The sequence below is a fragment of the Psittacula echo genome (assembly GCF_963264785.1).
Source record: "Psittacula echo genome assembly, chromosome: 3".
Lineage (NCBI taxonomy): Eukaryota > Metazoa > Chordata > Aves > Psittaciformes > Psittacidae > Psittacula > Psittacula echo.
In genome coordinates this window covers 2296703-2310511 of record NC_137736.1, presented here as the reverse complement: position 1 = coordinate 2310511, position 13809 = coordinate 2296703, and the positions used below count along the sequence as shown (strand labels likewise).

Below are 13809 nucleotides of genomic sequence, written 5' to 3'. Positions count from 1 at the left end.
TTCCACCAGCAATGCTGAGAACACGTGGCACTGTGCCCCTGTACCTGCTGATGTTGTGACTGCTCTGTGGTTGCAGTACCCTGAACTGCTGTCTTGGGCAAGCGCATTTGCCCTTCCCACTTTCCAGGTTGTCTTAAAGCAGCTTCAGAAGTGTTTCTGCATTGTCTGTCTGTGCATTACAAACCAGCCTTTGAGATTAATGCCTTGTTATTAGAGCATGCCCAGTATAGAGCTTGGTTTAAATGCTTCTCTTGCGTTTGCAGGGACTGATTGTTGCCTTTCTTAGGCTGCTTGTTGGTGGAAGCTTAGAAATTAGTGAGTGACTTAGTACGCCCAGCTCGCTGATCCCCAGCCACTGTCGTTTTCATGTCATGGTCCTTGTCAGTACTGTAGTTTTCAAAGTCACCCAGCTCCTGGGTCGTGATAGTTTCACCAGCGCAGAGAAAACGCTTCACTTTGCGTCATCCTCAGATGTTGTCCACACATTCCTATTGTCTGTAACAAGGCAATCCTTAGCAGTATTAAGCATGAGCAGGCAAAATCAAGCCTGATGGGAGCTCAACTCCTAACATCTCTTTGGTATGATGCTTCCCATCCACAGCTTGGTGCTGCGGTCACCAGGCAAGGGCAGCTGTGTCTCCCGTGAGCCTGGGGAGGCTTCAAGGGAGAGACAAATCATGTTACCAGGCGCAAAAGAGCTGGTTGTGATCATGGGGTTCACCAGGATATGTCAGAGCAGCTCAACAGCAGCTACCGGTAGGCAAAGCTACGATGAAGCGTTACCTGCAGAGACCTTGCGCGTCTCCTGGTGTGGCTCTTGGGTCTCTGTCTGGTTCCTGGACACCACTGGGTCAGGATCCTCACGCTTCTCTTTTCTCCGCCTCGGCTCCTTATGGCTCCTTTCTTCCATCCAGTTGCAGGTTTTGTCACCTCCGCCTTGGACCAGTGATGCTCCCTTGGTGTTTTCCCCTGCCCCAGCAGTTTTGAGCCTGTCTCAGCCCTGTGAGCGCTGTCACCGTGTGGCGCGGTGCAGGTGACGTGTGCTGTTTTCTCACGTCCTTGCTGGCAGCTCTCCATCAGGGTAGTGTGGGGGCAGTACTGGGAACCAGCACCCGTGCGAAGAGCAGGGGCTCTGTTTGGTGGTCTTTGCCCCCGACCCTATTTTGTCTGGCTTATTTAAAAGCCTTGTTGCTGGTGTGAGATTTCATGTGCCGATTCCTTTAAACTTCTGGACTTTTTGGGTTCTTCATCCTTACTGAAAGCTGTGACAAAGCAATAGGGTGGTTCTCAGGGCATAGCTGGACAAGTTTGCTGGTTTTAGCAGCAGCAGTACTAGGTGATCTCACTTCTTTGCTTGTAATTTGTAGGTAGCTTTTCATGTCTAAGGGAAGAATTTGCTGAGACCTGTTTGATCTTTGTACTTGATCTCTAAGACTTGACTGTGTTTTGTAGAGTCATGTTTCCTTCCCTTGTAAGCTCTGCCTGATGTCCTGCTTGAGGTTGTTTCTCAGTCGGAGAAAGGCCTTCTCGTGAGGTTTTCCTGTGCTCCTGGTACGGTTTGCTGATAGACAGGTTGGATGGGCTTCCTGCCTCCTTTTTCTGTCGGGGAAGATCTTGGCCTTGTCTGCCTTGCAGGGCTCTCTGTACTATAGCCCTCTCCATGCTCCCACAGCATCAACACCGTGAAATAATGCCTCATGCCAGCCCCTGCCTTTCCCGCTTAGAAGGGCCAAAACTGCTGAATCTGATGGCTGCTCACATAGAAGCAAGACTCTGGATTACTTTCCTCGCATGTTAGTTTTGCATCTTATTTGTGTCCCCCCTGCTCCCCACAGCCTAAGAGTTACTGCAGCATCAATTTTCTCATTTAAAGTTTAAGCCGCTGCCAGCATCTTTTCCTTTCGAGGGACAGAGAGATTCTATCTTGCTGAAACGTCGGGAGGATGCAGTGGTCCAGCCCTGCTTGTTGGAGCTCTGATGGACTGTGGCTGCTGCTCCCTCCTGTTGTGAGCGAGGCTAGTGTGCAGGGAAATCAGAAAGATGTGTGGATCGGAGCGTCGCTGTCCTCATGGTTTGCTATTGCAGTGCTGTGTGATGGCTGCTGGTTTGTTGTGGGCCAGGTTCCGTGGTTTGTTGTGGCAAAGGTGCTGTTCCGTTTACTGAATGAATGTTTATTTACAGCTATAATCCTGTGAAATAGCTTTATTCCCACTCGCTAAAAATGCTTCCCTTTTTTTTTTCCTAGCAGTCAGTGCAAACCACAAAAACCATTCCTTCGTGATGACTGGGGTTGTGAAGTCAGGAAATTTCTATTTTACAATGAGAAAAAGAAACACTTAATGTTTTTAATGTAGAACACGAACAGTGGGAGGCCTCAGTTTGCTTCCTGCAAGAGACAAACGCTCACTCCATACAGCTCTATATGCAGCAAGCTTGGCTACGTGTAGGAATGCCAACTACAAATGTTCTAGCACGTTTGCAGCGGTTTGGGCATCGCCAGGGAGTAAACGGGCGGCTGTGTGGTGCTTAGCTGCTGGCTGGGCTGAAATCATGGAAGCTGTTTAGTTTATTTGATAGGGTGCCTTGTCTGTGATCCCTCCTGGATTGGAAAACTCTGCGCTTGGGGAAGAAGAAATTGCTCTGAAATGCTTTGGCTATAAACCAGTAGCAAATGGTATCTCAACAGCAGTTTTTATTTGCCATCCTACGAGGCCTGTCGAGGAGGCCACAGTCACAAACGCGTTGCTGTTTTGTATTTCAGAGGAGACAACTTCATTGGAGCTCCCTGGGAATTGGACAAGGTGCCCCATGTCAACAGGCAGAAACCGTGAACAGTGACAGGGGTTGCAGAAGAAGTAAGTAGTTTGCTTTCTGGGTTAACAGTAGGAGAACAGGTTGATGTGGCTCAACCTTCATCTCTCTTCAAAGTAGCGAACGTTTTCATGATGATCTGTTTGGAACAGGCATTCGTTGTGGCTTAACTGTTTTGAGCTGCTCTGTTGTCACTTCCTGTGGGGCTGGAGGATACCTGGTGCGTCGTCAGCAAGCACAGGTATTACGGAGGAGATTTGCAGTTGGAAAGCCAGCCATTTACATTGGTGCATGGTCCGGGATCCAGGGAGGAAGATCAGATCTTGACAGATTTATACCTGATAGGCACAAGGAAAAAGTTCTCTTCTGGGGTCTAGAATGCTTTGCGGGGCTCTGTTTTTCCATGCAGTAATGGCTTGATTTATACCCACAATGATTTTAGTCTCACAAACCGCCAGGGTGTTGGCACAAGCTGATAGGAGTGTTAAAGGGCAGGAATGGGGCAATAGTCTCAGGCCACTGTCTTTCCTCCAGGCACAGCAGTAGCTGTGTCCTGGTAATAGCTGCAAGCTTTGAAATTATATTGCTTGATTGATAGATGGCTTGGCTTCGCGAGCAAAGATTTGGGAGGGGGTTTACCCACGCATGCTACAAGGACAATGACTAAGGGCAATGTGGGATAGGCAAATCAAAGGGTGCTTAGGCCTTCAGGATGTTTCCAAACAGGACTGTCATCTCCTGGGACAATCAGGAAACTCCCAGTGTATGGTTTGGTGTGAGCAGCACAGATGTATTAGGTTTGGCATTGTAGTACATGGGTTTTTTCTTGGTTTTAAGTGACCATCTATATAGCAGTACCTGAAGTGGATTTGTGTATTGCTGTATGGGTGCTCAGTTTCCTTTGTTTAGTTGCATGTTATGTACAAATAAGTGCATGGTGGAGACAGTGGCCTTAGCATCTATTCTCCATCCAACATGGCTCTCCCTCTTGAAGCTGCGATACAGTGATCTAAGACCATAGTCAAAGCTGGAGTCAAGTCACTGAGGACAGAAGGACAAAATTCACGTTAATACCAGGCCTTTTGGAGAGGGTTGCCCCTTTTTAGCAGGTACGCCTGTACCTACGATGATTGCAAGTACTGGAGAAGGTCCCGTTTCCTTTGGCTCAAACTTCAGCAGCACTGGTGGCTCTTAACACCTACACTGTGCAACACCTTCTTTGTGTCGTGACTTGATCTGCTGGCTGGGATGGTGGGCTAGAGGAGCTTTGAAGGTCCTTTCCAACCCAAACTATTCTATGACTCTGTGATCTCTCCAGAGAGAAAGAGCAACAGTTATCCCAATAACACTGAGGATGTGACTTATCCTGATGTTGCAGAGATGGTTTTTTTTTTGGGGGGAAGGGTTTGCTGTTTTTCATCCCTCTTGCCTCCCTCCTTCCACCCTGTGCTTTCCTTTAGCAAGTGTGTGTCTGCAAGGGGTGGATTTGATCTGCTTTTTCACTGCTGGTTTTGGGCAGTAGAAGGGCTTCATGGAACTCCTTGGTCATAAAGTAGTAGCAGACACTATCCAGGCAGCAGATAGATGTGGCACCACAGCTTGTCATGGAGGAGATGTTCTTCATAACGTGGAGCGTGAAACAGGTAGCTCCAACGCTCTCCATTACGAACCTGGCAAGTAACCCAAAGAAGGCTGGCAGAAAACATACTAGAAATACAATCAGATTTGCACAAATAATGTGAGCAGCTTTCTGGATTGATGTCTCCTCTGGTGAATTGGTGTTCAGGCATCTTTTGAGGCTCCCGATCGCTTCTGTGGAGCAAAAAGTCAAGATTGCTAACGGAAGAATAAAAATGAAGCACATGGAGAGCAGGCTCAGAGCAGCAGGCACGGCGGTACCCTTCTGGAAGCAGAGGGTGGATTGGGTCTGCCAAATCTGTGCAATGGCACCGATTATCTCAGAAACCCACAGAGAAGGGCTGCCTTTGATGGAGACCTGAAGGCCCTGGCTTTCAAGTGGTGTTTTATGGCAATGTATCGGTCAATGGAGATAAATGTAATTACGTAGATACTCACTAACATGGTGATGAAATACGTTGTCTCTGTAAACTGGCCGAGTTCATCTCGGGCTGACTTATTCCAGAGCAAGTAAGCCATGAAAGGCAAGGTGCAGATGACAAAGCAGTCTGCAAAGACTAAGGTGATTACATACACCCTTGTTTCTGTCCACTTCTTTATCTTGCAGAAGAACACCCAGAGGGCAAGGGCATTAAATGGAGCTCCAAACAAGAAAATGATGTTACACAGAGCAAGTTCAAAGAGACGGACATGGTGGTAAAGCTCCAGACTTGTGATACTGCAGTTGTTGGACACATTCCTTGTCCTGTTGTGCAGAAGTTGTGTGATGTTAGGAGACCTGAAATAGGAAAAGACATGGTAAGACTTTCCTCCGACCTCTTGATAGATTCATATCCCATAGAAAACAAGGTATTTAAGTAACTATTTACTTTGCCCATCAGAAATGTGAATTTGAGTCTCCGAAGCCGGCCTTCTCAGTCAGCCTCTAACTGGGATGCAGCCTGTGTCAAGCTTTGTTTATATTTACTCAGTTTAGGTGTAAATATCTCCAAGTACACTTGCAATAGGACACAGCAGACAGTCTTGATTAAATAGTGGCATCTTGAATGGAGGGGTGGAATAGCAGTGAGAGGAACCCCTATAGACAGTGAGGGCATCCCGTGACAATGGGATTCCTTAAGCCAGGCTGTGCAAATGAGGTAAGATTACCCTTAGCTTGGTTATGAGCTAGGCAGGGATTGCAGCAACCTAACCTAAAGCCCAGCGCAACCCACGAGCAAAAGCTCTTCTACCAGGTCTGCTGGCTTGGGAGACAAGAGGAGTGGTGTGAAGGCCTGGAGGGGCATAGCAGATCTCACTTGGTGGCCATGCTCGTGCTCTGCTCTGAGTAGGTTTCTGAGCCTTTGGGCTGCCTTGCGAACCTGGAGCTCCTGCTCAGAGCTGAGGAAGAGAGATGCATCTGAGTTCCTGCATCCCAAAGGCATGCTTGAAACCTTAAGTGAGTGAGTGAGGCATGTAGCTGTCCACTCCTTGTGAGGGCAGTGGGGGTGCAAGCATTAACGTGATTTTAAGCCCATGCATTCCAGGAGAGAGTTCGATTCTGTGGATGTAAAGCAGACAGACGCACCTGAAAGAGGGACCACCAGTGCAAAACAAGGAACTTGCCATTAAGGGCTGCATGAGATGGCTCCTGCTCAGGGCAGGCATTCTGCCACCCTGCGAGGTCCGTCAGATGTATGTAGTAGCTACTGAGCCTGCGTCACGCTGGCTGCAGGCTGTTCTGCAAGGAATTGGTTATGTGAAGAGTGTGAGTTCACGGGCTGATAAAAACCAGCTTTTATCAGACCCCATCCTGTGCACAGTGGCTGTGTGTGGCCTGCAGAAGGAACAGTTCTCTGAACTGGTGATTCTGTGTATACGTCACTGAATTTCTGCTTGCATCTAAATGCACTTTGGAAGGAATTTAACCTTTGAATCTGAAGTCTGTTTTTTTGCCATTCCACCAGGAGACTGAAATGGTGACACCCTACAGCTTTCCGAGATTTAGGAAGGAGCACCATGACTGAACAGGCCTGGTTAAGCAGTTATTGGCCTCTGCAAGCAACTGAAACCTCCTTGTGGCCAGCTGGTGAGAGCACTTGCTGCAAAATCAGACTCCACTGACCGATAAAGACCCAAATAACTCAGTTGCTGGGGGCTATGTAAGTGTCTTAGGCACTGACAGGCACTAACGTGACTCCTGCACAGAGCTCACTTCAGTTCTTGTGTGCTCAGCTCTGGGTTTCCCAACAGAGGCTTGCTGCTCGCTGCCTGCACCCTGGAAGGAAGCCGTTGGCCGTCACCTGAGGAAAACCTCTCTGAACTACAGTAAGTAGCAGTAGGGAAATAGCTTACATCAAAGGCTGAAGCTGCCACCTTGTTATGCTCATTAGGTGCGTCAGGCAGATGTCTTTGCTGGCGTGGCTGATGCCCAGATTGCTTTCGTCAGCCTTGGTCTGCAATGCCAGCGGCAGCCTCTGTGCTCAAGTACAAGGCAGGCAAACGGGGCTGGTGGTGCTCTGCTGCATGAAAGGGCTGTGGCTGGCACCACCCTTGGGGCTGGAGATGTGGCCCAAATGCAGTTCCCAGCATCGGGGCTCAGAAGCGCCCCAGGCAGATCAGAGACTGGTGGGAGGAGGGAGGAAATGAGCAGGGAGTTTTAAAGCAGGCCATGTAGCACAGATGGGGTATGGCTGAGCACAAAGTGTCTTTACAGAGATGCAGTTTGATAAGCTAGCATATCCTGCGGCTGCTGGAAATGCTTTACGGTGGGGTAGATAAAGTGGCTGCAGCATCAGAGGAGCTAGGCAGCAACGTGCAGCTGTGAGAAAAGGATGGGGATGGCTGTAAAACAGCATCTTGCTGCTGCTGGAGGCCCAGGAACAGTCTGGGGCTCAGTGGACAAGGTCAGCAGCACTGTGGCGTACGTCCTGCTTTCCCCCCGTCATAGACTGGGGAGAACTGGGCAGTAGCCGTCCCCCTCCGTGGAAGGCCAGGGTGGGCTCGTTTCCTCCAGCAGCAGCTCACCAAGTATCAGGCTTCTTGCAGATCCTTAAGAGAGCTTGGAGGAAGAGAAGCAAGGCAGAGGCTGAAGGCACCGTGGGTGCCACAGTAGCACCGTGGTGGCAAACATCCAGTGGTTTTCCCAGCAGGATGCCATGAAAAAGCGGATGCACCAGAGCCCTTACATGTAAAATCCTCTTCCTTCCTTGTGTGGGGAGCTCAGAAGTGAGCAGGTACCGGAGGGGTGAAGGGTGACTGTGGCGGATGAAACGATGAAGGACAGCACAGGAGCTGTGGTGAGTGAGGGAAGGGACCTGAACTGAGCAGAGGGAGAAGAAGAAGGAAACGGGGTGGGAAGCATGGTAAGGGCATGGCATTTTCTGCATCAGCTGCCTTCAGACCTGCCACATCTGTGGCAACAGCCCTGGTTTTCCCTCTCGAAGGGATGGGTAGCTGTCAGCAAGGATGTAATACGTGTGCTGCACAGAGATGAGACGAGACTTGGGCAGGGCAGTACTTCACAGGGCTGGTAATGTAACCATGGGCACCGCTGGCCAGGGCCTCGGCAGCGAGCTGACCTGGGAGGGAAGCACAGCCAGGAGTGAGCAGACACACTGCCTCTGGGGCAGGAGAGCTCTAGGTGAGGGACACAGCACTTAGGTGAGAGGCTTTTCCTCTCTGTTTCCAAACAGCACGAAGAAATCTGGAAAGTGCCTGCTCTGACCTTGCTGCTGTTGTTCACAGCTCTCAAATACAGTGACCTAAGGCACAGCACTTTGCTCTTTTCTTTTCTTGAAACTTGTGTTCTTTCGGGCTCATCTGTCACTGCAGCCCTTGAAAGCAGTAATGTCATCACCCTAACCACGGAACTGCTTCAAAAGACCCTGGGAGTGAATGCAAGGGTTCATTCGGTCGAAAAAGGGAAGTTTTTTGAGTCACTTGTTTCCCATGTTAGAATGGATTTAGCTTCTGGTTCGCAGCTCCTGTTAGGAAATAATGTGCTGTGATCTTCCAGGTAAACTGCTCAGAGAATACCCTGGAGTAAGGACAGAAACTGAAAGAGATGACGACCTGCCGCATGGATGTCTGCCTCGCAGGGACTGCGCTGCCACGCAGAAGCCAGGTACCTGATGCTCCTCTGCCTCCCTGCAGCCCCAGCAGGACCCTGAGCAGCAGTGCACAGAGAGCAAGAGAGAATGAACCCCAGGTGGTGTTAGCCGTAGGTTTAGGGCCACAGAATCAGCAGCGGGTGTCAGCAGAGGCAGGACATGTGGGGGCTGTGCAGCCGTGCATCCTGGCCAGGAGGAGCAGGGCCAGCCTGTGGGGCTGCAGGATGGGCACAGGCGACATGTACAGGGCTGGTGCCCAGCACCAACAGCTCGCTGGTACTTAAGGGTTTCTCTGGCACCTCCTCCTCCTGCGTAGGAGATTTTATCCCCGTTTGGTCTTCATTGTCGATCTGCTGGCTAAATAAATGGGGGCAGAACTTTCCACTGAGGTCTAGCGTCTCATCACCCAGCACTTCCTAAACCGGTGTGTTTGGTGGCTGGCAGTGGTGCTCAGCAGCTGTGCTGAAACCTAAGCTAAGCAAGCTGGAAGATGCGATACCCGGGATTAGACCATCTCGTGCAGGGCCCTCCCGCTGACTGCTGGATTGAGTTGTGCTTGCAGAGCTCTGGGCAGGGAGGTGGGCGCCCCAAGCACCTTGGCACCGAGTGTAGCCTCTCTCTAGGCTGAAGAAAGTCTCCCCAACCCTGCTCAGACGGAGGCTGCTGGACCGAAGTGGCCTCTTAAGATGGGTTGGGTGCCCGGGGCAGGGATGGAGCTGGAGATGGCCACAATGGGGCCAGTGGCAGGGCTGCAGCCTGCGCTCCCGTTTGAGCAGAGGCTTCAGGCTGGCAAGTGAACCGAGGCCTTGGTATCTCGCACGGGTGGCAGAAGGCCTCACTTTTTGTACCCTGCATTGACAGAAATAGAGGGGATAAGAGAGAGCTCTAGGCCCTGAAGGGCTCAGGGGTGGGCTGTATAATTGGTGTTGATGATCAGCGTGCAACACAGCTGGTGGGGAATTGTCTCACCGCCTGTTCACTCTTAGTACCTGTCCAGCTGAAACACTTGATTGCAGTGATGCTACTGGCAGTTGACTGCTCATAAAACAAGAGGATGGGTGTTCTCCTGGCTTTGTGAGCTGTGAGAGGAGAGAAGCTGCTGGCTAGAGCTCAGTGGTGAGAGCATGCAGGCAGTGGTGTGGTGAGTGAAAGAGAGCAGGATGCAGACAGGTCCCAGGTGTCCCTGTCCCAGGAGGCACCCAGTGGCATCAGGCAGAGGAAGTGCTGCAGCCCAGCTGGCCAGGACGGCCGTGCGGAGGAGAGGACCCGAGTGGGACCAACCGGCCCATTCCTTGTCCAACGAGTGGTCCGTCTGTCAGAGCCGTGCCTCTCCAGTCTAGCTGTCGTGTGGGACAGCGTGAGGTACCGTACTTGTGGGACAAGTGCGGGCGGGTGACATCAGTTGCTCTTTCCCTACCCAGCCATGCTGTAACCATTGTTACCGGTGTGATCAGTGAGTAAGGTGGGACTGCATCCAGTGTCTCTGCACCACACGCTGATAAACCCCTCAGATGCCGTCTGGCAGTTGTGAGGTGCTGCGGTGGAGGAGGGCAGGGAAGCGTGTTTATGTGGAACACTGCAGTAGCTGTTTGGGTCCAGCACGGAAGAGGGATGGGAGGGTCACTGTAGGCGTTTAAGGCCAGAAGAGACGCGTGAGGAGAGCCCCAGAGGAAAGCTGTGGGAGCTGTTTGCCTGTGGTAGGTGCGACTGTGTTTCCCAAACAGAGGCTGAAGCTGTGAGGGACTTCTGACTGACAGCCCAAGGCCATCATCCTGCCTTGTTCACCGGGTGGCTGAGGTTGGAAGGGACTTCTTGATGTTTACTCCCACCCCTTGCTCAGACTCTGGTGCCTCGTGCCCTCTGGTCTTGAACGTCTCCAAGGAGATCTCTACAAGTCCTTTGGGCAGCCTGTTCCAGTGATCACCTTGCGGGTAAACATTTTCTCTTAATGTTTAAATGGACTTTCCTGTCCTGTGTTTCGTTTCGTGCCCGCTGCCTCCGTCTGCGGTTTTGGTTGTGGTGTGAAACAGGGGGAACAGCTACGTGGGATGCTACAAAATTTCACGAGACAGCCTGGGTGACCTTTGAAGGTGCCACCTTTTCCATGGCAGCGAGATAAAAACACTCTTAACCTTGGTTTGGGTTTTTGCCTTCCCACCCCTCAACCATGAACGTCTCTGTCCTGCATTACCCATTTGAAATGTCACTTTGCTGTGCAATCCTTTGGGTGTCTTCAGCTTTATTAAAATTCCAAAATCAAAGCTTAACTTATTACCAATTTATGTTCGTTACACACACGGAGGAGGAACGTAAAGGAGACGTAAGGATAGATAGGTTTGTGAAACAAGCCGTTTCTTACAGGGACAGCTGCCGCAGTACCCTGCTTGTATGATGCCATATAGGAGGGTGTCTGTTTTGAACGAGTTTTACGCACGACCTGCACACCGATCGGGCGTGCTTTTTAGGCTGCACACCAGCCTGTCAGCCTCATCGGTGTGGATGCTGCGGACTCACGTCAGAGGTTTCTTGAGCTGAAGAAAACCCCACTTTTTGTTCTTCGGTAAATACAAGAACCCTTTTGTTTCAGAGCAGCGTGCGCTCGTGTGGACATCGTGTGTGCCAGCACAGACCCTTTCAAGAGCTCCAGAAGATTTTTTTAACCTCTTTCTTTCAGCTGCAAGACCAAAAGGAAAAGAAAGGTTTCTGCTAATGGGAAGCGCCAGAGGAGAGTGGAGGTATGTCTGGTGATGGTAGCACGTGCTCCTCTGACCTTGCCAAGAGAGGAAATCCATCTGCCCTCTGCTTTCACCAATTGGTCTGTAATTTGCCTGTAGTTATCCTCCCCATTTCTGCATCTTGTAGAATCATGGAATGGTTCATGTTGGAAGGGACCTTGAAGCTCATCCAGTTCCAACCCCTGCCACGGGCGGGCAGGGACACCTCACGCTAGAGCAGCTTGCTCCAAGCCCCTGTGTCCAACCTGGCCTTGAACACTGCCAGGGATGGGGCAGCCACAGCTTCTCTGGGCACCCTGTGCCAGCGCTTCAGCACCCTCACAGGGAAGAGCTTCTGCCTGAGAGCTCATCTCAGTCTCCCCTCTGGCAGGTTCAAGCCATTCCCCTTGGCCTGTCCCTACAGGCCCTTGTCCAAAGCCCCTCTCCAGGTTTCCTGCAGCCCCTTTAGGCACTGGAGCTGCTCTAAGGTCTCCCCTTCAGGAGCCTTCTCTTCTCCAGGCTGACCCAGCCCGGCTCTCTCAGCCTGGCTCCAGAGCAGAGCTGCTCCAGCCCTCGCAGCATGGCCATGGTTTCCTCTGGCTCACTTGAGCAGCTCCACATCGCTCTTGAGTTGGGGCCCAAGATCTGGATGCAGGACTTTGTTTCCTCTTACATTGCCATAAATGCAGAGTGACACTTTAACAGCTGGACAGATCTAGATCCTCATATAGAAGTTCCTGGGGCCAGTAAATGAGAGCAAAACCACATCCTCTGCTTGAACAGGGAAGAAATGATTTTGTTCAACTTGTTTACGTGCTTAATTCAAGAAGGTTTTTCCCTTCCAGTCAATTACATTCATGTAATGGAAAACATTGTCACAGGAATTCTCAGCTTGATTTGCTTTCCTGATTTGAGATCATTGCATTGCTTTTTGCCTAAACAGCAATTGATTGGCTTGCAGGCTGTTTTGCAGCAGCTCTTTGGGGAATGACCCCTGTGTTTCTAATCGTCCTGTTGGATGTTGTAACAATGCAGGTCCCCGGTTTCCTCTTGACATTTGGGTACTACCAGCAGAGTTTACAGCTCTTGGTATTGTCTTTGTTGAATTAGTACCCGTGCAGTCTTCCCAACCCCCTGGGAGTGCACCGCAGTGCTCGCAGTGTGCTGTCCTTGTTTATGATGGCTTCTGTCCAGGTGATGTACACAGATGGACAAAGCTTTGCCATCCCGATCTGCTTGTGTGGGCAGAGACTCGGGGGGGCAGTTTGAGGGCTAAGAGTTGATTTTCCTGAGAGGGATCCCAGCTTAGCAGCAGAGGAGCTGCACTGCTGAGGAGCAGGCAAGGGCTGGAGGGAGGGAGGACCAGGAAGTGCAGCTCAGCCCCGGTATTTTTCTGTAGTGAGGGTGGTGAAGCACTGACACAGGTTGCCCCGAGAGGTGGTGGATGCACCGTCCCTGGAGACATTCAGGGCCAGGCTGGATGTGGTTCTGAGCACCCCGATCTAGTCGAGGATGTCCCTGCTCATTGCAGGGGAGGTTGGGCTGGATGACCTTTAAAGGTTCCTTCCAACCAAAACCATTCTGTGATCCTAGGATTAGAACCCCAGTGACTGCAGGCGTTTCCCTACAGCTGCTGAGGGTCTCTTTAAACCCCCAAAGCCACAATTATCCTTCTTCCTTATGGAAGGGCTTCTCGTCCTCACGCTCTTTGGTGTGTTTGGTGGGATTGTGCCCTTGCTGAAGCTTGTCTTTGGTACCTTGAGCTGAAGTGCTTTGCTGACATGAGGTTAAAGTCATCTGGGGGAACATACTTTAATGCAGCCAGGGAGGGGAAACTGGCTGATTGGAAATGCTGAGGTCTGCTCAGCATGTGGTTCACATTCACAGTTTGCTACCCCAAGTACCAGTACCCATGCGAGTAACACCCAGCTCTGGGGAAATTCACTTTTATTTCAACCGATGGGAACTGGTCACTTCTCAGCATAGCAAGTATCACCTCTTGAAAGCAAAGCTCCTCTGGTGCAGCCGATGGAGCCCTGAGCCCAGCAGGAGGCCCGAGGCTGCTTTTCCATTTACCTATAAGAGCAATGACACTTGAACCACAGCAGGATGAGCCACAGCTTCCATGTGCCTAAGCCCAAATGTTTCTACCTTTCCTAGCCTGCCAGGCATGCAGCATTAGTGCGGGTTTCTAGTTCACTAAAGGGTATTATCTGCTCAACATTGTTCAGTGACAAGACTTCCACTGTACCGTAGCTGCTGGGGGGCTTACAGACCAGAACACACACAGCCTATGCCACAGATTGGCCTTCCCGGCAGCCCCGGGCACCTCTCGCAGGGACAGAGATGCGTGTTTAGCCCCCGATTTCAAGAAGAGACCATAACAGAGCGGTGCCTGCAGGCAGACAGCACATTTCCAAGGGACCCCTCTCTACTGCTGCCTTTGCCGCCCCCTGGTGATCCCAGAGCCCCGCGGGTGACGCGTGCTGCCCAGCACGCAGTGTGCCGATGAACCCAGCCGTACAGGGGCAAGGTCCTCGGGTGCTGCCCTGAAG

At 51.1% G+C, this 13809-nt stretch overlaps 1 protein-coding gene and 1 long non-coding RNA gene across 2 annotated transcripts; one reads left to right on the top strand and one right to left on the bottom strand.

Annotated features, from left to right (window-relative positions):
- The first annotated feature begins 1932 nt into the window (after window positions 1-1932).
- LOC308218292 lies at window positions 1933-2856 on the top strand. Its single transcript, XR_013956358.1, has 3 exons — window positions 1933-2144; window positions 2246-2674; window positions 2762-2856. It is a non-coding gene; the product is annotated as an uncharacterized lncRNA (long non-coding RNA).
- A 1411-nt stretch (window positions 2857-4267) lies between these two features.
- Window positions 4268-5758, bottom strand: LOC308218502 (G-protein coupled receptor 35-like; the record flags this gene model as incomplete). The annotated part of the gene is given in 4 exon segments (XM_080612679.1): window positions 4268-4770; window positions 4773-5267; window positions 5417-5490; window positions 5748-5758. Coding segments are annotated over 4 exon segments (1083 nt in total).
- Between the last annotated feature and the right edge of the window lie 8051 nt (window positions 5759-13809).